The following is a 23,305-nucleotide window of genomic DNA, read 5'->3' as shown; positions in this document are numbered from 1 at the left end:
AACATTCTCTGTACTTGCAACTTTATTCTAAAATGTTGCCAAATTGTTCAGTCGTGCAGTTGTTTAAGCAATAATTGTTGCGTGTAAAAGGGCCTTTATTGCCATACTTTGTTTCCAAGCATTTCTAATAATTTCATGGGGGTGTCTCACTGTTTACTATTGATGACCTATCCTCAGGATGCAGATGGTACAAATTTTACCTTGATTTGTGGGAGCACGGTGCAGAAAGTTACCCTAACGCATTTAAAAGCTATTGCTCTCTTATTGTAACACCACCAAACTCATTAAATAATGTAAAGTGCACATGAACTACCATGGTATTACGTAGATCATCAATAGCCAATCCATGAAGATCGATCCCAATAGATTCCCGATGATCCCGAGTGCGCATACCCCCAACTATCTGCTATTGATGACCTATCCTGAGGATAGGCCTTCGATAGTAAACAGTGAGACAACCTCTTTAAGGATAATTGGCATGGAAATGTCCATCGGATCCAGTTTTTTTTGGGGGGGGGGGGGGGGGGGGGGAAATGCAATCTTGCTACAAGTGACTGAACCCAGAAAAGACCAATGACCATGTATTGTCTTTCTTCTACCTTGTGGCCACGTTCTTCTTAAAATTGGCATAGATAACAGTTAGGGGCCAGAAATGCCCATCTTCATGTAATATTGATGATTTGGGCAGCAATTGCTTTTATTACACGTTCTGTCAAAAGTTTAGGTTATGCAATTAGATTGGGTGTGGCGAACTGTAATATGCAATTATGTGTCCATGCTGCATGTTTTACTTGCTGTCTTTGCTACATTTCAGCTGGAAGAGGAGAAAAGGCAACAGAAGATTGAAAACGGGGAGAGCATACAGGAAGGAAAAAGCTACAGGGTGCCCACTCCTCTGCAGGTAAAGCTGGATATAACTTGGTCAGGGGGCCATTAAATGCCAGATGTTTAACTGCAGCTTGCTTTAGGTCAGCTAGCCATAGACATGAGCGATCTGACCGTCAAATGTTTGTCGAGCAGACACTTCCTCTCTGAGTTGCCCTTACTGATGGACTCTTAAAACATCTGAACACCCATGTCTGTTACACTAGGGGGAAGGACTTAAAGGGACTTGGTCAGCTCCTATGAACTCCTAAACTTGTGGGCTCAAAGGAGCTGAAGTGCTGAATCTGGTGAAGGAAATCTAGTTACCTTCCCTGCAGTTCTCTTGTTGTGGTATTAAAGCCACCACGGAATACACCCCGCAGACTACATAGGCATACACATAGGCCTCATGTCCACGGGCTTGAAATCCGCAGCGTTTCTCTCGCACGTGAATCCGCGCCCCATAAGGATGCATTGGACAACTGCAGGTAGTTAAATACGTGCGGATGTCATTTTTACTGTCAGGCGCGGATCCACGTGCAGGAAAAAAATGGACATGCTCCATTTTAGTGCAGGTCTCCCGCAAGCTTCTATTGAAGCCTATGGAAGCCGTCCCCGCGGGAGACCCGTACCAGAATTAAACTCGCCTGCTCCGGACGATGCGGTTCTTCCCTTCTTTGTGGCCGAGCACATCCGCCGGGCCGAAGAAAAAAGATCCAGCCGCAAAGAAAGGAAGGAAGATCCGCATCATCCGGAGCAGGTGAGTTTATTCTTATTTTCAGGCCTCATGTCCACGGGGCAGGAGGGACCCGCTACGGATTCTACATGGAAGAATCCGTGGCGGGCCTGATTTTCCCCGTGGACATGAGGCCTTAGTCTTCTCATTCTATGCAATCACCAAGTAGTCTGCCATCTGCATGCAGTCACAGCATGACGGTGCACAACGGGCAACAGCAGGGAAGGTAAGTATGAGACTCGCATGACTGGATTTGGCTTATGGGGTTGTAGGAGCTGATATTCCCTAAAAAGTTCTTCCAGACACTCCTGACAGCACTTCACACGAAGAGGAACAAAGGATTGTTCAATTAGTTTTCCAGTCAAATTCTTTTGATGACTTATCCTCAGGATAATTCATCAATAGTTGATCGGCTGGGGTCTACCGCTTGGCCAATGAGCCATTCACGCGCCCACTGTTGGCGCCAAATACGTGTATGAAGCAGATAGCTCTGACCCATCCAGTGGCCAGCACTGATAGCAGGGGCCTGAACAGCTGGGATTCTGAGTGTAAGACCCCAACTGATCAACAATTGATGACCTAACCTGAGAATGTCATCAGTAGAGTTTGACTGGCAAAGCCCTTAATGTGGACTAACGATGAAGCATGTTGACCTTCATCAGACTTCCGGAGGACAGTAGTGTTGCACTCTTACACAGGTTGGCATTGAGTTTTGCTGACCTTTTATGTAATGTTTCGAGCTCTTATAGTTCTACATAATTATCTAATATTTCACAAGACCAAAGCCTAAAATGCTAGCCGTTCGCAAATCCCATCCGGACAGGATTAAATGGTTTGAACATTTCCCCACCTATAATTATGTTTTTCGTTTTTTGGAGAATTTTTTTTTTTCTTTAATTATTTCTTGTGCTACTAGTGTCTTTGTCTTCCATAGCTGCCTCAGGAGCCATCTCCCAGCACATCAGCATCATCGGCTGCTCCAAAACCAAAACCAGATCGGAAACCGCTCAGGGGCGGAGGTCAGTATGTACTAAATCTGGAAGAAACTATTGAAGTGTGGTAGGAAATGGATCGGGTTTAAAATATTTATACTACTAAACAAGTCGGCTATTTTAATGTATGAACTCTGTAGGTGGGTCTGCCAATATTACTACTGGTACTCTAATGGCCTTGTTCACATAGCGGAATTTCGCCATGGATTTAGGTGCAGAATCTGTGCCCAAATTAGCCTTTTTTTCTTTTTTCTGTCCAGTGTAATTATAGCCTACAACTCCATATTTACAGTCTGGATACCGCAGCTTAGCGAACAAGTTAATTTTTATGCTTGCATAAAATGAACAAAAAGCGAACGATTTATCGTTCAGCATTCAATTGTTGACATTTACATTGAATAATCTATCGTTCACTTCGTTCATATTCAGATGAGCGTGAATCTCACGTGACTATGAACCACTTTTAAATGGAGACATACACATAATGCGAGGTTAAAAAAAATCGCTACATGTGTTTTGTTTTTTGTTTTTTGCACCTCTCAAAACAATTCACCCATTGTTTTCAATGGGACAATCAAGCACATCGCATGACTTGCGATGTGGTATTTTCAATGAAAAAGAATGGGGAAATACTTGCCGATCCTCCGACGTGCGTGAAACCAGTGCGAGGCGTATTTTTCATGCAACCACTGTTAAACGCATGTTGACAAGAGTGATATTGGGTTGGGTCTCTCCGCCCGATATAGTGCTGGTCCATGTGAATGTTGCCGAACAGGGCTTTATTCAGAAATTGGACATCTAGATGTAATACTCCTACTGTCCTGCAGAGGGCATACAAGAACCGTTGTCTTACTATAACGGAACCTTCTGAACAGGAGATCTTTGTTACATTCCGTGACGCTGTAAGGACTCTTTTAAAGCTATTTATTGAACAACGCCATGCCATTATACAATTTTTGTTTTTTCTCTTTAGGTTATAACCCTCTAACAGGTGACGGCGGAGGTACGTGTGCGTGGAGGCCTGGAAGAAGAGGGCCCTCTGCAGGGGGGTGAGGTTAAAGTACCTTGCTGGTGTTCTGTCTTCTTGAATACCAGCAAGGCTAAGGGACTGAACCGCCTGCAAATGAAGCGTCTCCTTCTGCTCTTTAAGGGTATCTAGTTTGCATCTAGAATCGGAGCGGACTGTGAATTCATTGTCGTCTTCCGCAGAATAAGACTGTCTACATGCAGTGTGCCGCCTGCGTTTCAAGGAACAAATTGCATTTCCAGATAATCTGGTGATCTGTCAGTTTAACAGATGATGTGGAAGATTGATTTTGGTTTCTGCAGTGTGACGCTGTAAATGAGGTTTTCCTTAGAAATGGCCTCCAGCCAATAAGGTGGACTGATGTGATGTAGAGGTCAGCCCTGTATGTTTTTGTCTTTTCATTGTCCCATTTTCAATCAGTGGGTAAATTAGATATTTTGCACCGTCAGCTTTATGTTGTTTATATCTGGAAGGGTGGAATTGGAGATGAAGCACATTTTTAAAACACTTGTGTACAGAGTTATGACTTAATTTTACAGGAATCATATCTGCATTTAATGAAATATGCTGTATCAATGTGGAATTAAGTGTACTTTTACACAACCCCAATTCTCTTACTTTAGCCTATAGGGGATATTTTGGAAACTGTTTGCAGTGGATGTACACCACGGCTCATTAATTTCAGTTTGCAACGTGAAAATTGTCAATTTTTCAGGAATGAACAAAAAAAAGGTACTGCAAAAATGCAATATTGTCCATTGCAACCAGCCACGTGTCATTTTCTTTCTTAAATGGTCACTAATATTTCAAACTTATTCTTGTATAATAACCAGTGTGATAATGATCAAAAGTGCACTTTATTTTAGTCTTTTTTTTTTTTTTAATGGGTTTATGCTGAAAAAAAATCACTATAAAGCAGTGTTCCCCAACTCCAGTCCTCAGAGCACCAACAGGTCCTGTTTTCAGGATTTCCTAAGTCTTGCACAGGTGATGTAATTATTGTCTGTGTCTCAGACATTGCCACAGGTGTTCTTACTATAGGATATCCTGAAAACCTGACCTGTTGGTGGTCCCTGAGGACTGGAGTTGGGGACCCCTGCTCTAAAGCGCCGGCCCTTAGGGTCTTCATTGCTTCTGATTGCTGGTCACTGCCTTGTGTTCCACTTACTCAGGATGAACTGTCAAGCAAACGATGCCCAACAGCTGGTCCCAGTGGTACTCACTCCTGCAGTATTACACAGAAGCGAGTACCGCTGGTATCCCTGAAGGCATGGAAGTGGAGCCGCCGGGGAGCATTTTTTTTTTTCCCCTCACCCCCTTCCACTCATAGTAAGCAGACAGTCGTTCAGAACTGACTGACTGCTGCTTGCACTGAGCAGCACGTGCATACAGAAACTGAATGACTGAACAACTCTCATCGCTGCATGCGTTTTCTACGGGAGCTTGAACGATTCTAATCGATAATCGTCCTGAGTAAATGGCCCTTTACAGAAAATTAGGGCGCAGAATGTGTAGTTTTCTCTGTGTATAGAAGACCTCCTAACAGGAGACTCTTCGTATCCAGACAGAGAGACCTGAGAGTTACATATACAGCCTGCAGAGGAGGAAAATGCCATAAAGAAGTCATATAATGGCCAGAAATGGTGTTCTTTTTTTCCCTGTACACATATGGGAGCTTATGCTGAAAAGTCAGGTATGTAAGAAATCTTACATACAGCAGCTTCACACATTTCATCTGATTTCTGTTTGGGGACGAAGAATGTTTTAGGTTTACTGTTTACATTTATTGCATAAGCAGCCATGTTCTATATGTTTTTCATGTGCTTACTTATAAAAGGTACAAGTAATGTCCCATTTAGATGGGAGAACAATCGTCTAAACGACTGCACAAGCGCTGATGTCACCACTAAGGTCGTTGGCGCTCGTGCAGAGTGTATAAACAGGCAGATCACTGCTGGATCGCTGGGTTTTCGCTCAGCGCTTCACCTTCTATGTGAAGATCTGAGCGGGCAGCCTTTACACTCAGCAAGAAGCCCACGATCCAGTGATGTCTGCCTGTTTTTTAAGCTGACTGAAGGTCAGCGATCATGAGAAGTGAATGAATAGTAAACTTTTTTTTTTTTTTGCATTTACACAGGACTATTATCACTTATGTCCGTTAGTTCAAACGATAATCGTCCCGTGTAAATGGCCCTTTTATATGTGACTTCTATGTGCTTTGTGTAGAGTTGTAAGCTAATAGCTGTCTTGCTAGACTCTCCTCTGAACCGATGATAGGACAGGTATGTACCTTGTATAAGGAGGGAGATACTACATGGCTACTAGACAGCTTGACTGCTACTTATCTGGTGAAGCAAAGGATCAGACTGGTGAAAAGCTAATCTGATTAGGATCTCATGGTTTCTTTTGACAAGAGACATCAGGGGGCAGTTCTTGATTTTAAGATCCACCAGCAAGAATCTCACATGTAAACTTGCTCGTGAGAAGGCAAGGAGTTAAAGACAGCTGAAAGACGTAGTATTGTGGGGTTTGTTTGTGTTTTGAACCTTTCTGTCATGGTGACAATGTGTGCAATACCATGTTAGGGGCCACTGTGCAATGTACGGAGCTGTGTCAGCTGCTCTCATGGTACACAGAACAGGGAGCAAACAGCCAATTGTCAGGGGTTTCAGGCGGTGGACCCCCCATCACTCTATTGACCTGAGGACAGGAATGGAGGCATTTGGTCCAGATATAGCCGTATCATATATAAAATAAAATGTATATTCTTTTGGATGGGGATGGTCGCACCTGCCATAGGGCTTGTGCTTATGCTCTTTTAAGAGCCAGGAACCCCTAGAAATTTGTGCTGCAGTCTTCTGCATTGACTAAATGTGACTGTGTTGCAATTTTTATTTATTTTTCAGCATTTGGGACCCCACTTTTAGTTTTCATTTTGCACAGGACTACATTTTGTCTGAAATCAGCCCTGCTACTCTGAATCAGTAAAGGAGTTTTTCAAGTCTTTCCTTTCCTTAACCAGCAGGCCAGGCAGAAAAATATTCTCACCTGCCCCGAATACCTGCAGGTCGTCTATCCCATTCTTCCTTCCAGTTTCACAACAACTGGAGCCACTATCTTCAGCCCAATCAGGTTGCACAGGTAGTCCTGCAACGCCAGGATAGCACATTCATACGTGTCGTCGAAAGGTTTGCTCTGCATCTTGCACAGTCTTGAGCATGGAGCAGATACCAGGATGTGGGCCATTAGGTGAATTAGACAGGACCATGGAAGAGCATCAAGCCAGCATCAGGACTGGTAACTCCTCCTTTGTGTGAGAATCAACACTGCCAGAGTCCTACAAATTACCTTTGGCGGGGTACTTGTCTACTTCTCTCTGACCAAACTGTCATAAACCCACTCTGATAGTGACATAAGGGCCTGATGTTTGTTTACATTTAGTTTGGGCACTGACAATGGCCATGGTCATGTGTGGAGACCTAGGAGTCAAAGCCTCAATCCTACCTTTGCTGTGGAGCTGCACACTGCCTCCACTGCTGGTGTGGCGGTCATCACATATGACAGTCGGTCACCCCCTTATAGAGGTACAAGGAACAATGACAGCTCAGCGATATGTTCAGGACATCCTGCAGCCACTTGAGTTCCTCTCATGGCGGCTTCCAAAAGGCAGCAGGATAATGCTTGGCTGCACACACAAGGGGGTCACAGGAATGTCCCCACAGCATTGTCACACTTTCGTGGCCTGTCTGATTTATTGCCAATAGAACATGTGTGTGACCGTCCTCTCCCCCCATCATGTAGGACCCCCTCTAACCCAGCAACGTGCAGCCACTGGACCTGGCATAGATTTTACATTTAGATGGAAGCCATTTGGCTAGCCACCCACAGCGCTGTGGTAGTTGGAGGTGCAGGATCTTGGGTGTGGACTGGACCTCTCTACAACATTGCATAAATGCTGTATTGGACCCATGTTGGACGAACGTTCAGACCACATGGTTTGTAGAAATGTGTCAGAATGCTCCTCCAACAAGTAGATGTTTAATATGTACTTTAGAAATGTATGTTGCCCTTTCCTATTGTACTCTATAAAAATATTATATTAAATAATAACCCTACACTTTATATATCTTGGCCAACACCAGTCATGGAGATCTCTGACTACACCCAAAGCTAGTATTGACAGAGGGTCAGATATTTTTTCACCACCCAGTCTATTTCCCAAACCACAGAAATCATCTATTTAGATCTGTCTATTCTAGAGTCCTGTTTCTCACAAAAGTACTTTAATGTGAGTTTCAGACAATTATATTAAAGTTTTGTCTTTACAGGAAAACTTAAAGGGGTTTTCCAGTGAAATATTACGGATGACCTTAGGATAGGTCATTAATAGTTGATCGGCTGGGGTCTGTTGCTCGGGACCCTGACTGATCAGCTGAGCGGGCGCATGCTGTCAGCACCGCAGATACAGAGGTCAGATCAGAAGCCTCTACACCAACCTGCAGGTAGTGGCCGGCGCTTGTAACTGCAGGTCCAGCTCTCATTGAAATCAATGGGAGCCATGCCTGCAGTTACAAGCGCCGGCCACTATACTGAGGGCGGCGCGGAGGCTTCCGCTCCGATCTCCGTGTCTTTGGAGTGGAAGTCTCTGCGCCGACCTCCCATGTAGTGGCCGGCGCTAGTAACTGCAGAAAGCTCTCATTAAAATCAGTGGGAGTCGTGGCTGCAGTTACAAGCGCCGACACCTATATAGAGGTCAGCACATAGGCTACCACTCCGACATCTGTGTATTTGCGGTGTTGAAAGCATGGGCCTACTATGCTGATTGGCTGGGGTCCTTCACTCGGAACCAATCAACTATTGATGACCTATCCTTATGATAGGTCATCAATAGTATTTCACTGGAAAACCCCTTAAGAAAAATGTCACACTACAAATATGGGGAGAGAATAGAATGAATGTTAACACTGTAATCTATTTTATACCATGACATTAATATAATCAGTACTGATTTAATGGTTGCATATCTGAAGGGATTGTATCTCCTCTATGCAACAAGCTCATTGTTTGCATTGATTCTCACATTAAAAGTTCTTTGACGATCACAAGATATCCACTCACAGGCACTATATAGGACAAAGAACAATAGGTCTCTACAATGGGTAAAAGATAAAAAGGGGACATCGCTATTCTTCCTTTGTATGTTTGAGGAGAGATGTCCCACCTTAACATGAAAAGATTCTTTGATCATGAAGGCGAGACTGGGTGACTTCTAGCTGGGCCAGGACTAGATATTTTACTGCCTTTATATGGGACGATGTTACCCGATTAATTGTTTGAAACAGCAATTTTCCGCAATAATCATACCGCGTACATATAGCTGCCAACAGGGCAGTGAGGTAGAAATTGCGCGGTAGGCACTAGTCACTTTGTTTCAGCTCTTTAAAACAAAGCAACTAGCGCGCAGCTTCTTGCTCAGTGTAAACAGGAGTCATTCAATCTTTGTATGAGTGCCTGTTGGCAGTGAATGGACAGGGGTGCCTGGAAAGTATTCTCAGGAGTGGTGGAAACGTGTTTGTAAAGGCATGGCCAACTCTAAAAAAAACTGCCCAGTCCTTAAAACAAGATAATCAAGCAGACCCAAGACTGAAGAAAATTCTGTTTTGAGCCGTGTGAGTTTTACTGTATTACGTACTAGAGTCTAGTAAAACAATTTGGCATCATGCTGGTTCAGCTCTGAAATTGTATGGTCATAATTGCCAAATATGGATTTCATGTGAACATGCACTTCCAGTACTGTTGCATCTTGTCTCCACCAGAATAACAGGTGAAGGCATTCTTTGGCAGGCCTGAGTTGAAGGACACGCCCCCAGCGACTGATTGGCTGCCTGGAAAATCCCTTCAAATGACAGATTAGGGGCAGAAACCATCACAGATATCTTCTCAATAGAGAGGCGTTTAGCTTATTTAAACTAAAAACACACTGCAAAGGGTAAAGCTAAAATGGGACTTGATATGTTTATTTACACGTTTCCTTATTAGAAGGCAAGAATATGCCCTGAAAGACTAGATGATACATTGTGCACATTTGCTTAACAAGTCTGAGGGTGGCACAATTTTCAGTGGTGTTGATTAGATGAGATTGATCACTGATGCATACAATCTCATCTCTGCCAATAAGCATAGGAGAGACTAGACCCTTCAGGAGCTGTAGAAGGGGAAAGCAATACAAATATGAAGCTGTCCATACACATAAGGGCTAGGTAATGGTACAGACTGCACCTCCAGCATGTATTGCTGGGAGGGGCACATCCAAATGAGAAAAGTCTGAAACTTAGTGCAACTTTTTAACCTCAGTGTAACTACAGAAATGTAAAATGCAATAGCACGGTGGTTCAGTGGTTAGCACTGTTGCCTTGCAGTGCTGGGGTCCTAGGTTCAAATTTAAGGACAACCTCTGCACAGAGATTGTACTAGAGCCTCCATGCCCGCCCATATAACATCTTGTATCCTAGCTAGAGGCGGTACAACAGGGTACTAGAGCCTGCATGCCCACCCATATCACATCTTGTATTCAAGCTAGAGGCGGTACAACAGGGCACTAGAGCCACCATGCCCACCCATATCACATCTTGTATCCAAGCTAGAGGCGGTACAACAGGGTACTAGAGCCTCCATGCCCACCCATATCACATCTTGTATCCAAGCTAGAGGCGGTACAACAGGGTACTTAGAATATCCCTTCAAGTGTTTAGTTTTCCCCAATAAATTCTCGTTTTGCTCTGATCTTGTAATCACTTACTTGTATTACTGTTACACTCTCACAGAGAAAGCTTAATTTGAGTCCAACAACTCCTTCTAGGGGCCTGGTTATTGTTATTTTTCAAATAAGTGTATACATATAAGTGAATATAGATTGTAAACCCCAATGGGAATAGAAACCAGGATCAGGTGATGTAAAGCGCTGTGCAATATGCATGCGCTATATAAAAAGGTACTATTATTTTATGTATAATTTATAAAATGTCTACCAAACTGAAGTACACAACAAATGGACTACACTGCCTCTCCCTTCCCCAACAAAACAGGTAAAGCCTGAATCAATCACGAGGGGTTTACTCCAGATTAGGCCCTGTAACTAAACTGTAGTCCGAAATCACAGCTGTGTCCTAATAGCGTTCAGCTAAAAAGTAACCAAAGAGCAAAACTAAGGGGAAAGAAGAAGAATACATAGCCGATAATAAGTCCCTGCAAGGTGGCGTTACAAGGGACAATTATTCGAAAGAGTGAACACACATGACAGTCGTTCTGTATAAACAGGGTGACGAGTGATAATTTGCTCTCTAGTTTTGTTTCAGCTTACCTAAAAAAAAAAATAGTCGTCGTTTGATCAAAAATCACCGGGTGTAAAGTTACAATCACTTATATTTGAAGAATTTGCAAATTAATTTTCACGGAGATCTTCCATCAAACGAAATCCCGGCGCACAACTAATGAACAATAGGCGCTCTGTCTACAAGTTTTCAATCCCTGGTATGCTTCAGTGACTTTTATGAGTCTATCTGAAAGACAGGAGTTCAGTGTACAGATACCTTACATATCTATTCTGAGCTCACTAGAGGGTCACTTCAAGTTTCCCGGAATTTTTTTCTTTGCTCCTTCTAAAGTGCAGAGGCCATTTGTAAAGTATTCAGCTCAAGTGACAAAGGTGACTTCCATGCTGCAAAGTGGCCCTCAGTGTTATGTTAAAGAGCAACTCCGCTAAAAAGGCAATAGTATTATCCAGGATCTAGGCTATCTCACGCCTATATTATATTATGTGGGGGAAGATGGGAATGCAATAATAGAGAGGTGCCAGACAAACCAGAGGAGCTACGCTGGCCTCCATGAAAATGTAAAACTGAAGAGACGCTCATTGGGTAATACCTACCTAACATTTATTTCCTTCAGTCCTTGCAGATTATTGGCTCCATTACAGAACAGCTATGATCACAGGCTTATTCATCATGATGCTGCTTTGCACTGGTCTCTCCTCTCTTCCATACTCTACAGTGCAGCGCTGCTTGTTCACATCTAGGAAGTTGGTACATTGAAAGCTAGTCTACCTTACAGTAGACAGAATTCCTCGCTAGAGACAAGGGAGTGCCTAAATTATTGAATTACCAACCCATGTGTCATAAAGTGTCGTGGAACAATTTGGTCATCTTTATTCCTCCACATTAAAGGGCCGTTAATTTTTCAGACAATGTCTGCTCCTCTAATAGCCTTCGTGTCTCTCATCAATTTTGTATTACACTTTCATTAATTATTTTTTTGTTTTACCACTGTTAATCAAATGCAAAGTGCAGTCCCTGTTGAATCCACCGCTTGTCATTAGGCATTCAGCTTCTCAAGCAAATAGGACATTAGAAGGTCGTCTTAGCTGTCGAAGATGGGCTGTCTTCACAGGCTACTCCCTGCACTCACACTGCTCTCGGATGTGCAGTCAGTGTGTACACACTCTCTGCCTCTTCTTATGTTATATTGGCCTTGCTGTGACCATGCGAACACACAAGACCTAGTAAAGCAGCTAATACAGATCAATCCAATAAGAATGATGCTGCTTTGCCCACAGTAAACGGGAGACACATATAATGCCTTCAATATAAAACTGCACTTAGCAGGTTAAGTAAATCTAACATCAACATAGACAGAGATTGTGTACACATAGTTCCTTCCCCACAGCCAAGAAGACGTCTTGTATGTTCCAATTACTAGAGAATCTGAATGCCTAACAAGCGGCAGTGGATTGCAGAGGGGCAGCACTTCAAAATTGCTTTACAGTGGTAAAGCAAAAACATTAAACATTAAAGTATATTACAAAATTGATAAGACACACACAGACTATTAGATGAGCATAAGTTGTCTAAAAAGTTAGTGCCCTTTTAACCCCTTCCAATCCAGTGTTGGACCTTGTCCAACATTGAGATTTCCCTGCATAGCTCATAGTATACTACACTATGCAAAAGAGAGCTCCGACATTGCAGCTCTCTTCTGCATAGTGTTAGAAACATATGCTATGCACATTGTATGCAGTTATAGAATGCCTCTATGTGGCACTGTATTACAGAGATAGACAAGATATTAGAAATGAATAGAGTCTTCTAATATAATTGTATGTAATATCAGTATACATATATTTACAGAATAATTACAAATGATCTTCCCGATGTGAAACACCCAAGTTCACATTTAATTTTCATAAAATTGCTAATAAAATGATTACAATAGTTCATTTTTATGTGTTTCTGTTGAGTAATGCACAACATACTTTCCCACCTAAAATAAATAAGAGCGGGGGTGGGGGGGGAATGGATTGGAAAGGGTTAAGGCAATGGAAAGCATCTTAGCCACCGCCACACACAAAATCTGGACCTCAAGGAAGTCTGATGAGAGGCGGTGAAAAACTGAATTTTCGGTATAGGTTGGAGCTACTCTTTAACAGCCTGGGTGGGTAACTTTAAAATCTTCTCTCTGTGTCGTATGGAGGATGGGAAGTAACAACCACCCTGGATGTTATTGTCTACCATTATTGATGAATGGTAGACCAACACTGGCCGGACCTCAATCACTCCATGGTCTACATTGTGAAGTCTACCTTTTAAATAGCAGGTAGAGTTATTCTTCGAAGTCTAAAAGGACATCAAGGGGGTAAAAAAAAACACGTCAACATTTTAGATTGCAGATACGGTGTCTTCCTTGTGAATTCTCGCATGTGATATCAGGTGGGACCTGCATCTAAAGCATTTGCCGCAGACCAAACACGTGAAGGGCCTCTCATCTGTATGTATTCGCTCGTGCGTCTTAAGCTGCGACAGCTGTCCAAATGGTTTGCCACAAATAGTACATGAGAAAGGCTTCTCTCCCGTGTGACTCTGTCGGTGTGTGATCAGAGCTGAAGTGCATAGAAAGGTTTTTCCACATTCGGGGCACATGCTCTTTTGGAACGTTTTATGGATTGTCTGATGTGTCTGAAGATCTGTCTTGGTGGTAAAGTGTTTCTGACATCCGACACATTGATAGGTCTTCATTGAATCCTCAAAAGAACAGTTCAAGTTATTTATGGTCCCGACTCGCTGGGTGACATTTACTGAAGCGATATCGTCTTCTTGCATGTCCATATCATCGTGTTGGAACTCTTCAGGGGAAGAATTGTCTCCTTCGGAGCTTGAGTTATCTTTAATGTGAACAATGGTGTACTCCAACTCGTCTTCAGGATTTTGAACTTTTTCCTTTGCATGAGCCTTTTTGCTTTGCATACCACGCTTTTCAGAATCCCCAGTACTACTAGATTCAGTACGTAGATTTCCATCTTTACAGGAGAGGGACGCATTCGCAGTAGGAGTAGACCGTTTTTGGACTATATGCTCCTCAACATTAGTAGATGAATCTTGCTGTTTACGACCCTTGCCTGATTTTTTGCCTTTGTCGTACAAGTCATTTTCCTCCTGAACAGACGATGAATCTTCTTGCGTATGATCGGCGAGTACCCAACCATCAGTGTCTGTGAAATTATCCTCATCACATGATTGGGGCTCCTCTTTAACCAGAGTACATGTAATATCAGTGTCTATGAGTTCACCTTCTTCTTCTTGGGAGATCGATTCGTCTTTATCATGTGCAGATAGGTATGGATGATGGCCACCGGGAGTATAAATGGAGGCATTCATGAAAGTTCCTTCCTCATAAAGCATGGATTCCTCCTTGTTGTCAGACGTATATAAAACAAGGCCATGCTCAGATAAATCTGTGGGAAGGAAAATAATTATAACCATGAAGTTTGTGATAGGTTTTCTTTTTTGGAAGTTACTACAAAACTGTTATTTAATGGGTTTATCCGGGGTTAGAAAAATGGGTCTGTTTTTTTTTTTTTTTTAAACCCAGAAACAGCACCACTCTTCTCCATGGATGTGCTTGGTATTGCAGCTTAGCCTCAATTATTTCAAAGGGATGATCGACAATAAGATAAGCCCATAGACAAGAATTAAAATGTCGAGGTTAGACAGCACACACTTGGAGGAATTTGCAGAATTCTTAGGAGTTTATTGAAGACTTTAGACCAGTGTTCACCAACTCCAGTCCTCATAAACCCGCACAGGTCATGATTTCAGGATTTCCTCAGTATTGCACAGGTGATGTAATTATTGTCGGCGCCTCAGACATTGCCACAGGTGTTCTTACTATAGGATATCCTGAAAACACGACCTGTGGGGGTATATGTGGCCTGGAGTTTGGGAAACACTGGTCTAGATGTACATCGATTAAGCAGGCAACGTTTCGGGCTGGTGTCCCTTTCTCAAGCCAGATAGGAAAGGTCATCACAGGAGCCCAAAACGTTGCCTGCCTAAATCAGTGTACATCTTCAATAAATCCCTAAGAATTTGGCAAATTCCTCCAAGTCTGTGCTATGCAATCTCTATATTTCTTAATTGTTTGGGTTCAAGACAATCGGACCCTTGGACACTACACCACACTTTTCCAGTCTTAGGAGATTGCCATCATCCACATATTTTCATGGACAAGAGTAGAGCAACTACTGAAAATTAGGATTCCTTTTAATCCTGGACAAATCCTTTAAAAGGAACAAAAACGTTATGACGCTGGCATCTTCGAAAGTCTGACGCACGACCATATGTCGAGGCTCTAGATCTGCTGCATTCATAAATTTCAACGTAGGGTCCTTAATAGAGATGAGCGAGTATACTCGCTAAGGCACATTACTCGAGCGAGTAGTGCCTTAGCCGAGTATCTCCCCGTTCGTCTCTAAAGATTTGGGGGCAGGGGGGGCGGGGAGCGTCGGCGGAGAGCGGGGAGGAATAAAGGGGAGATCTCTCTCTCCCCGCCGCAACTCACCTGTCACCCGCTCCGGCCCCCGAATCTTTAGAGACGAGCGGGGAGATACTCGGCTAAGTCACTACTCACTCGAGTAATGTGCCTTAGCGAGTATACTCGCGCATCTCTAGTCCTTAAGTCTCACTTAGACTGATGTTTACATGTACATAAAGTCAAGGTCATTTTAAAAGGTGTATATTACTTCTCAGTTAACGTTGCAATATTAGAATCACTTTTATTTTTATTGAAAAGGTAAAATTCTATGATGTTATTACAGATTATTTCTCACGACCCTAGAGACTTTGGTGGCTTGTCCTCTTTGGGACATTCACTTCTTTAGACCACCATTCCCAAGTTCACAGGTCTAAAGGTGCCCAAACTTTTTCAATAGCTGCTACCGACAACTATTCCTTTCGATCCCCCACCACCCCAATACACATGCATGCTCGGCTGGACTAAATAATACAGTCCTGCAGAGTTGATTTATAGGTTACATTCAGCAAATAAAATTAGTTAAGTGTCCAATTTATGAACAACATTGCTTGGCTCTAGATAGCCAATGAGTGAAACCTAGAAAAAACATATAAGAATAGATAGGAACTCATAGAATATAATGGCTAAAGCTTTCAGCTGGTCTGCAGATACATATGACCATTCTTACCATGTGATCTGAATGACTGCTCATTATTCAACATGTCTGCATAAAAGTCATGATGTCCTTCCAAATAGTCGCCCTCCTGGAAAAACAAGAATGGTATATTGTTACCAGAACCTAACCCTATGATATAGTCATAAGTCAGATATTGCCTTTTGTGCTAACGTATAAGGCTTCAGCATTCTCATCATAACTCACCTCTCCGTTCAGGAGCTGAATGATCTTATAGGCGAGTTCTAGAATCCGCCGATCATTGTTTTCCTCATTGCTGTGAGAGGGAGGGGGTGGTGCCACTGTCGATGGAGTTTGGGGGACATCCAATTCTCCCAATTCCCTCATTTTAGCGCGCTTACGAGACTTTACAACAGTGTAATCCTAACGGGGATAGCAAATAATATTACTCAAACTAGGAAGGCCAACCAACATCTTGCACCTGAATTGGGCCAGTCCTCTTAATACTGTGTGTTGTACATTACAAGTGTGCCCGCTTAATACTGAAAAAAGGAGCCCCTTGTTTTATCATTAGAGGTGAAGAGAAGAGGATGATCATGTGGCATTATTCCCAAAATCCCCTTACCTCTCCGGTCAACAGGTAGATGATCTCCAGGGTGATATTTAATATCCTTTGAGTCATTCGACTTCTGATCTTTTTTGCACTCTTGGGACGAGGAGGACGTTCTACATAATAAATGGCAGGATTAGTTCACACTCAGTATGATGACCTTATAAGACAACGACCAACAAATTCTCACGTTCAGTCCCCCCAAAAGGTCTTTTGCACCGTCCGATAACAGGGCAAGAATGTTTACCTGAATGTTCTTTTGCCCAATCACTGTGTCATGTCAAAAAGACTACGATCAGCCAACGAACGGGCAAACACTCATGCATCATCTGATATGCTCATTTAGGCAAGCATAAAAATGCTCGTTAGTCAGCTGCTGATCTCTCCATGTGAACAGGGAGTCATGATTAGTCAATTACAAGGGGTTGAAGGATCATATTAACGACTATTCATCTCCATAGGGCAGATCATCTACTTGTGTAGAAAGCCAACATGCTCCTGGTCAGTCAGTGCTCGTTAGCACAGCCAGAGAATCTGCCTATGTAAAAGCAGCCAAAGGCCGGGGACAGACGAGTGTGTACCGGTGGCATTTATCCATCCATAATACAGTTGAGTATCCCGGCCTGACCCGAACTCAGGGCATCATAAACTCCTATCATGCTCAGCGTTGAGGTCAGTAGACCCGCAGTCAGGCCAGTAGACCCGCAGTCAGGCCAGGACACTCACCCATATTACGGGCGTATAAATGCCGCCGGAATACACTCATCTGCCACTGGCCTTAGAACCGCCATCCAACTGCTCTCCAACACAATCAATCACATTGGCCAAATGACAAGCAGCAAAGAATTCAGTAGTAAAACAAAGTTTCCAACAGAAGATCCAACCTTTTTTCTTCTGTATTTTCTTTACAGTAGTGGTCGCCTGTACGGTACAGTTAAATATTGTTGGGAGAGCATCCTTCTTCAGACTCCTCCTCATTCCCTCGTTAGTATAGGAATCTGGAGTAAAATGCTGAGAACATATGCGAAATGCGTCCGTCTTCTTCCCTTCGAATACTTTATCAGTAAAAGCATCAATGTCTCCGAAATCTTGACCGGTCTGTGTCAGCCATGCCTTGATCATCTCTTTGCTTCTTGGGAAGGCATGGATGGTGATGGTGGGATCCTTCTTCTTCCAGCTGAAGGAACATCCTTTGACAATACAGGATGGCATCCTACAAGAGTAGAAAAAAAGGTAAGCACCGATTAGTGTATATACAGAGCGAGTACAACTGCATGGAAATATACTGGACTTTTTACCTTCTGACTGAACACCCAAAAACTTCTCACAGATTTGCCTCATAAATACAGCTACACTGTCACAGTTGCACCGAAGTCTATTAAAGGGTTGTCCAGAGTGTCCATGAGTGGGTCTTTATACATGACACAAGTGCACCGCCACTCCATTAATTTTAATTGACCCGCTGAAGAAAGCTGAGCATGTGAACCGTCCTGACAGCTGCTCTCGAAATCAGTGGGGGTCCCAGCAGTTGGACGTTCATCGATCAGTAAAGTATCTCCTATACTGTAGATAAGGGATAACTGATTTGGGTGGTCATAATGTTGTAACCCATTTTACTCAGGTGGCAGCACTAATTGTTGGGCAGTAAGTGTAAACCCACACAGTCTGGTGCCACATGCAGCTGCAACCCCATTGACCAAAAGTGACCGATGACCTCTCGGTGGGTATGGTTTGGTCATGGCTTCACCCTAAATTATTGGGCTGCATCAAACTTAAAGACAACCCAGGAACCATTCAAAGTTGGTTGTGTGAGTTATTATGGCCTTTAAAGAGTAACTGCACTTGCAATTAACTTTTAACATGTCATAGAGACATGTTAAAAATATTGATCAGTCAGGGTCCCACTGCTTAGACCCTCCCTAGAATGAGGGAGCTGCAGCACTCACCTGAGTGCTGGGCCCTTTGGCTGTTTTCACTGCTATTCGGCTCCTTCCAGCAGCTGAAAACGGCCTCAGAGGTGTAAAGCGCTTTTTTTTACATGTCTCTATAGCTACTCTTGAATCATAGGTTACAATACTATAAAATAGTCTGTAAAGTTTGGGGAATCTAAAGGATTAAGGAAACTCCATCAAAATTAAACTGACACTTCAGGTACTAAGTGGAGGTGGCAAAAAATACTTCCCATCCTTAGAACTCATTTGGAAGCATCTAGAGATGAGTGAGCATACTCGATAATGCAAATTACTCGATTGAGTACCTGCCCGCTCGTCTCCAAAGATTCGGGTGCCGGCAGGGGGCAGGGAGTGGCGGGGGAGAGCGGGGAGGAACGGAGGGGAGATCTCTCTCTCCCTCTCCCCCCCCCCCCCCCCCCCCCGCTTACCGCCGCAACTCACCTGTCACCCGCGCCGGGGCAGCCGAATCTTTAGAAACGAGCGGGCAGGTACTCGAATAAGGAACTACGCAATCGAGTAGTTTGCCTTATCGAGTATGCTCGCTCATCTCTTGAAGCATCTCATGTTAAGAGCTCATGTCCATTCATTAGGAAAACCTAGCTGTCACATGTTCATTTGCATCTATGGGTACCACAACAAAAACGCTTATTGTTGCCCTGATCCGCACTGCACCGATGCCTCTACTCTGTACCAGTCACTACACCAATGCCTCACCCCCTGTACCAGTCACTACACCGATGCCTCTACTCTGTACCAGTCACTACACCAATGCCTCTACTCTGTACCAGCCACTACACCGATGCCTCCTCCCTGTACCAGTCACTACACCGATGCCTCCTCCCTGTACCAGTCACTACACCGATACCTCCTCCCTGTACCAGTCACTACACCGATGCCTCCTCCCTGTGCCAGTCACTACACTGATGCCTCCATGCTGTACCAGTCACTACACTGATGCCTCTACCCTGTACCAGTCACTACACTGATGCCTCCACCCTGTACCAGTCACTATACCGAAGCCTCCACCCATCTCTTAAACAGACCTATCACATTACCTAGTCTAACTCTTCTCTGTTTAGCCCTCTTTTACATTCCACAGTATACAGCTTTATGTATACTGCCCTATTTGTATAAAAGACGGATGGACCATAGTACAGAACAAGCACTTGTACCCCTTGTGTCACCCCTATTTCCTCATAGACTGTAAGCTTTTATGAGCAGGACCCTTGCCCCTTATAGTTCATTGTCTACTGGGTTAATACTCTATAGGCTCATTTACAGGCAAAGATAATCTTTCAAAGAACTGAAAGATTTTGTAATCTATTTCCATAAAGTGTTATTGGGCATTAGCACTTTATCATCTTCATTTGAATGTAAAAGGACCTCCAGGAGCTGTTTGTAGATCCCAGTGTGTGATTAATCCCAACCCCAGCTGTGCAGATGGCTGCATTGTTCTCTTTACAATGTAATCTGCCGACTCCCGTGGAGATAACAGTGTGCGGGTCTATTCAGAGACACTTTATCTCTCACTAGTTGAACAACAGATTTGAAGTTCACGTTAAAATCATTGTTCAAACAAAAAATGCACGATGCCCGCATTTACATGTAACGATTATCGCTCATTTTCGGTCGTTTGAACGAATTTTGAGCGATAATCGTTACGTGTAAATGGGCCCTGCTATGCCTTATTTTGTCTATGCTCCCTCTGACTTGTGCTGCAGAACATGTTGGTGCCATATAAAGATTCTTATCTTCTCATCCCCGCGGTCAGAACCGTCATGATGGCACCCACCGGTCCAGCTCATATTTAAGACGCTCTAATCTAAAGAGTGGAGGGCGACATGCGGTAGACTGAAGTGCTGCCACCTTCTCTTGGCTTTGTCGATGTACATCATGGACCTCAACAATGCAAGCCCGGAAAGGCCCAAACCCGCAGCCACATGGAATCCCGCTGGACCTTCCCGATGTGTAATGTGACCGCATTGTGCAAGTTTTATCCTGTGTGACCTCCTTCCATATTACCAGCGTCCTAGTAAATGAATACCTGCGCCGGAGTGCAATATGCTACAGCTCCGCTCTAGAGCTCAGGTTGTACGCGGGGAATAACACAAGACATTGGCGATATAAGCTACTATAGACTAGTCTGGTCACGCTTGGTCCAGGATTTCAATCCCACACCATAGTAAAAATACAGTGTGGGATTTAAGCTCCTGCAATCTAGCAGCAGCAGGTTGGGTGTTCAGCTGTCAGAAATAGCCGAGGACCCGGAGGAGAAGACAGATGCGGTTTTTAACCATATCTGCCATCTCCTTTACAGGCTACATAGTGTTCAAAGAGTGCAATATATAGAATGCAGGAGGCGGCACTGCCGTTTCCTCTACTGGACCCGGTCATCAGCAACATGGCAGAGCTGTAAGGTCTCGGCAGACCCCAGCTCTCACAGTGACTAATGTCACTAAAGGGGGATGTCTGCCCGTAACTTGGGCTCCAATAGATGCCCCACTTAAAGGGGAAAACGCAAATTAAAAAGAAAAAAATAAATAACATTGTGAATGTCCCCTAGAGGTCCTATATGACATCATGGGACAGATAATGTTAAAAGTTACAATAAAAGGGAACATAAACTGCAAATATATTAAAGGAAAAAAAAAACCCCCACTGCCCACGCCAATCTAAATTTTGTTATGTCCACCCTAAAATCATATATTAAAGACGTCCGAAACAAAATGAGGAACCCGGTCCTGGGTTTTATTTTAGTGTAAATACATTTAAAAAACAAACTATAAATTTAATTTTTTAAAACTTTTTGTACAAATTATGCCTAATAGATAATAATTTAAAAAAGAACAGAAAAAAAAGTATTAAAAAATAGCCTTATATGTCCCCCACCCCCAAAAAAACAAAAACAAAGCAACAAAAATTCTGGCAGTCCAAGAAAAAGAAAATAGGGCCATAAAACCCCCACACGCGTACAATCAGTAAAAAGGGTCTGAAACACTCGGGTCCTTAGGGAGTTAACGCGCTAGCTGTATAAACTGGGGCGGCATCTCCATCTCCCAGAGCAGTCAGCACCCGGGTACAGCGGGCACATAACGAATGCCATAATGACATCCACCCTGCACTGGTTATTATGTGGCTTCCTGATTGATGCCTTGCAGGGGTGAGGTACCTGCGTTACAGGGGTGCACATACTTTACAACAGGGTCAGTAACATCACCGGCCCTCATTCAGTTGTTTGCTACAATCGGTGTGACAGCTGCTTATCTTGATCAGGCAGTACAGAAGAATTGATCTAAATACAAACTATACACAAAACAAGACAGAACAGTAAATCTAGGCAGATACAAACAAGAGCCCTACTAACACCATACAGAAGCCCTATTAGAGCTCATATTCGGGGACCTTTCATTCTCGATGATAGGGTCCCTTTAAATCCAAGGCTAAGTAGAGAGTCAGAACAGTCCAGGGCACGGGCGGACTACAACTCCCAGCATGCCCTGCGCAGTTCCGACTTCCCATTGTTTATGTACACAGGCATATACAGCTCTATATGGGTGTCTGCCCGCAGCCCTCACCTGTACAATGGAGATTTACAGGCAGCGATCACAAATAGATCCCGGGCACCCCCTTACTCACGCCTCTCCGCAAACCGGACGTTGTCTTCTTTGTATTCCATTGCACTTCCGGTTTTGCGTTCCAAAGCGGTTGACCTTTCCCGGGCCGTACTTCCGGTAGACAGCAGCCTGTGCGTTCCAGATGACTTTTCTGGTTTTAGGTTCCTCATCCGAGCTTAGAATTCTGTGCGCAGTTCTTGTATTCACGGCAGAAGGGCAAAAAAAATCGATGCCTTATTCATGGAGGGTGCTGATGGAGACATAATACAGAAAACGGGCACTAGGGGGCAGTGCAGTGGTTATTTGGGCACAGGACTGTATAAGCATGGTCACAAGACCTTTTGGTGCAAATTTTCACGTTCTATACAATAAATAAATTTTGTGGTGAAAACAGTGCATTTCCTGAACAAATAGCGCATCCCGCGGCGTCTCACATGACCGCAGTGTATTCATGACGCTCTTGCGGTGCGCTGGTTGGTTAGATCCCCATTCACTTCCATTATACTGTACATTACTGCAGTCTTCTGGCTTGCACTTCGCAGTGTGTGAACGCACTTGTATATTGTGAACATTCACGCTGGATTCCCTGATGTTCAGATGGGTTTACCACCAGGAAAATCTGCAACATTTGCATTAGTGGAAAAAAAAACTAAAATCAGTGGCGATTGCTGCAGATTTTTTGATCTCCAAATCTGTGGCTGCTGCTGTGGATTTCTTGTAGATTTGGGTGCAGATTTCAGCCTCTATGGGCAATACGCAGGAAATGAAATCCATTGATTTTAATGGGTTCGTTCACAAGCGCGTATTTTGCGTGCGCAATTAAATCGGGAAAAACATAATCCAGCATGTTCTATTTTCCCGCACATTTGCCCGGTAAAAGAACACAAGAACACATCTGGAGCTCATTAAAGAGTTGGAGCACCAGGGCATGGTTTTTTGGAAGTGCAGCAAAGAAAGCAGTTGGGAATGCAAATACACAACGTTTACTAAAATAGTGCAAAAACGTACACAAATACGCTTATGCTCATGAGAAGG

The 23,305-nt window shown here is 43.5% G+C and overlaps 2 protein-coding genes across 3 annotated transcripts in view; one reads left to right on the top strand and one right to left on the bottom strand.

Moving 5' to 3' along the window:
- Positions 1 to 4,386, top strand: part of SELENOS (selenoprotein S) — a 40,488-nt gene extending 36,102 nt beyond the window's left edge. Inside the window, exons 4-6 of the mRNA XM_066592879.1 lie at positions 815 to 901; positions 2,535 to 2,619; positions 3,566 to 4,386. Coding sequence (XP_066448976.1) covers positions 815 to 901; positions 2,535 to 2,619; positions 3,566 to 3,645 — 252 coding nt within the window. The 3' untranslated portion in view covers positions 3,646 to 4,386. The remainder of the gene's footprint in view (positions 1 to 814; positions 902 to 2,534; positions 2,620 to 3,565) is intronic.
- Positions 4,387 to 12,827: 8,441 nt separating this feature from the next.
- LOC136612485 (oocyte zinc finger protein XlCOF29-like) lies at positions 12,828 to 22,346 on the bottom strand. 2 transcript variants are annotated; one of them, XM_066592878.1, is made up of 6 exons: positions 22,293 to 22,346; positions 17,589 to 17,917; positions 16,720 to 16,820; positions 16,341 to 16,517; positions 16,149 to 16,224; positions 12,828 to 14,402 (listed from the first exon to the last, which is right to left on the bottom strand). In XM_066592878.1, the coding sequence occupies exons 2-6, from the start codon at positions 17,914 to 17,916 to the stop codon at positions 13,330 to 13,332; spliced, it is 1,755 nt and encodes a 584-aa protein (XP_066448975.1). In that variant the 5' UTR covers position 17,917; positions 22,293 to 22,346; the 3' UTR covers positions 12,828 to 13,329. The 2 variants fall into 2 exon arrangements, with proteins under 2 accessions (XP_066448975.1, XP_066448974.1); XM_066592877.1 differs by having other exon boundaries at positions 22,232 to 22,314.
- Positions 22,347 to 23,305: the final 959 nt, after the last annotated feature.

Source organism: Eleutherodactylus coqui, chromosome 2, assembly GCF_035609145.1.
Source record: "Eleutherodactylus coqui strain aEleCoq1 chromosome 2, aEleCoq1.hap1, whole genome shotgun sequence".
Lineage (NCBI taxonomy): Eukaryota > Metazoa > Chordata > Amphibia > Anura > Eleutherodactylidae > Eleutherodactylus > Eleutherodactylus coqui.
Note: the sequence above shows the minus strand (reverse complement) of the source record. Positions and strands in the feature narration are given on the sequence as shown.

What these genes read in the sequence shown, in the direction of transcription:
- LOC136612485 (XM_066592878.1), bottom strand. Translation starts at nt 17,916, where the DNA reads ATGCCATCCTGTATTGTCAAAGGATGTTCCTTCAGCTGGAAGAAGAAG. An exon ending in GAAAATACAGAAGAAAAAAG is followed by an intron (nt 16,821 to 17,588) that starts GTTGGATCTTCT and finishes TTTATTATGTAG; the next exon opens with AACGTCCTCCTCGTCCCAAG. An exon ending in TCTACCTGTTGACCGGAGAG is followed by an intron (nt 16,518 to 16,719) that starts GTAAGGGGATTT and finishes TATCCCCGTTAG; the next exon opens with GATTACACTGTTGTAAAGTC.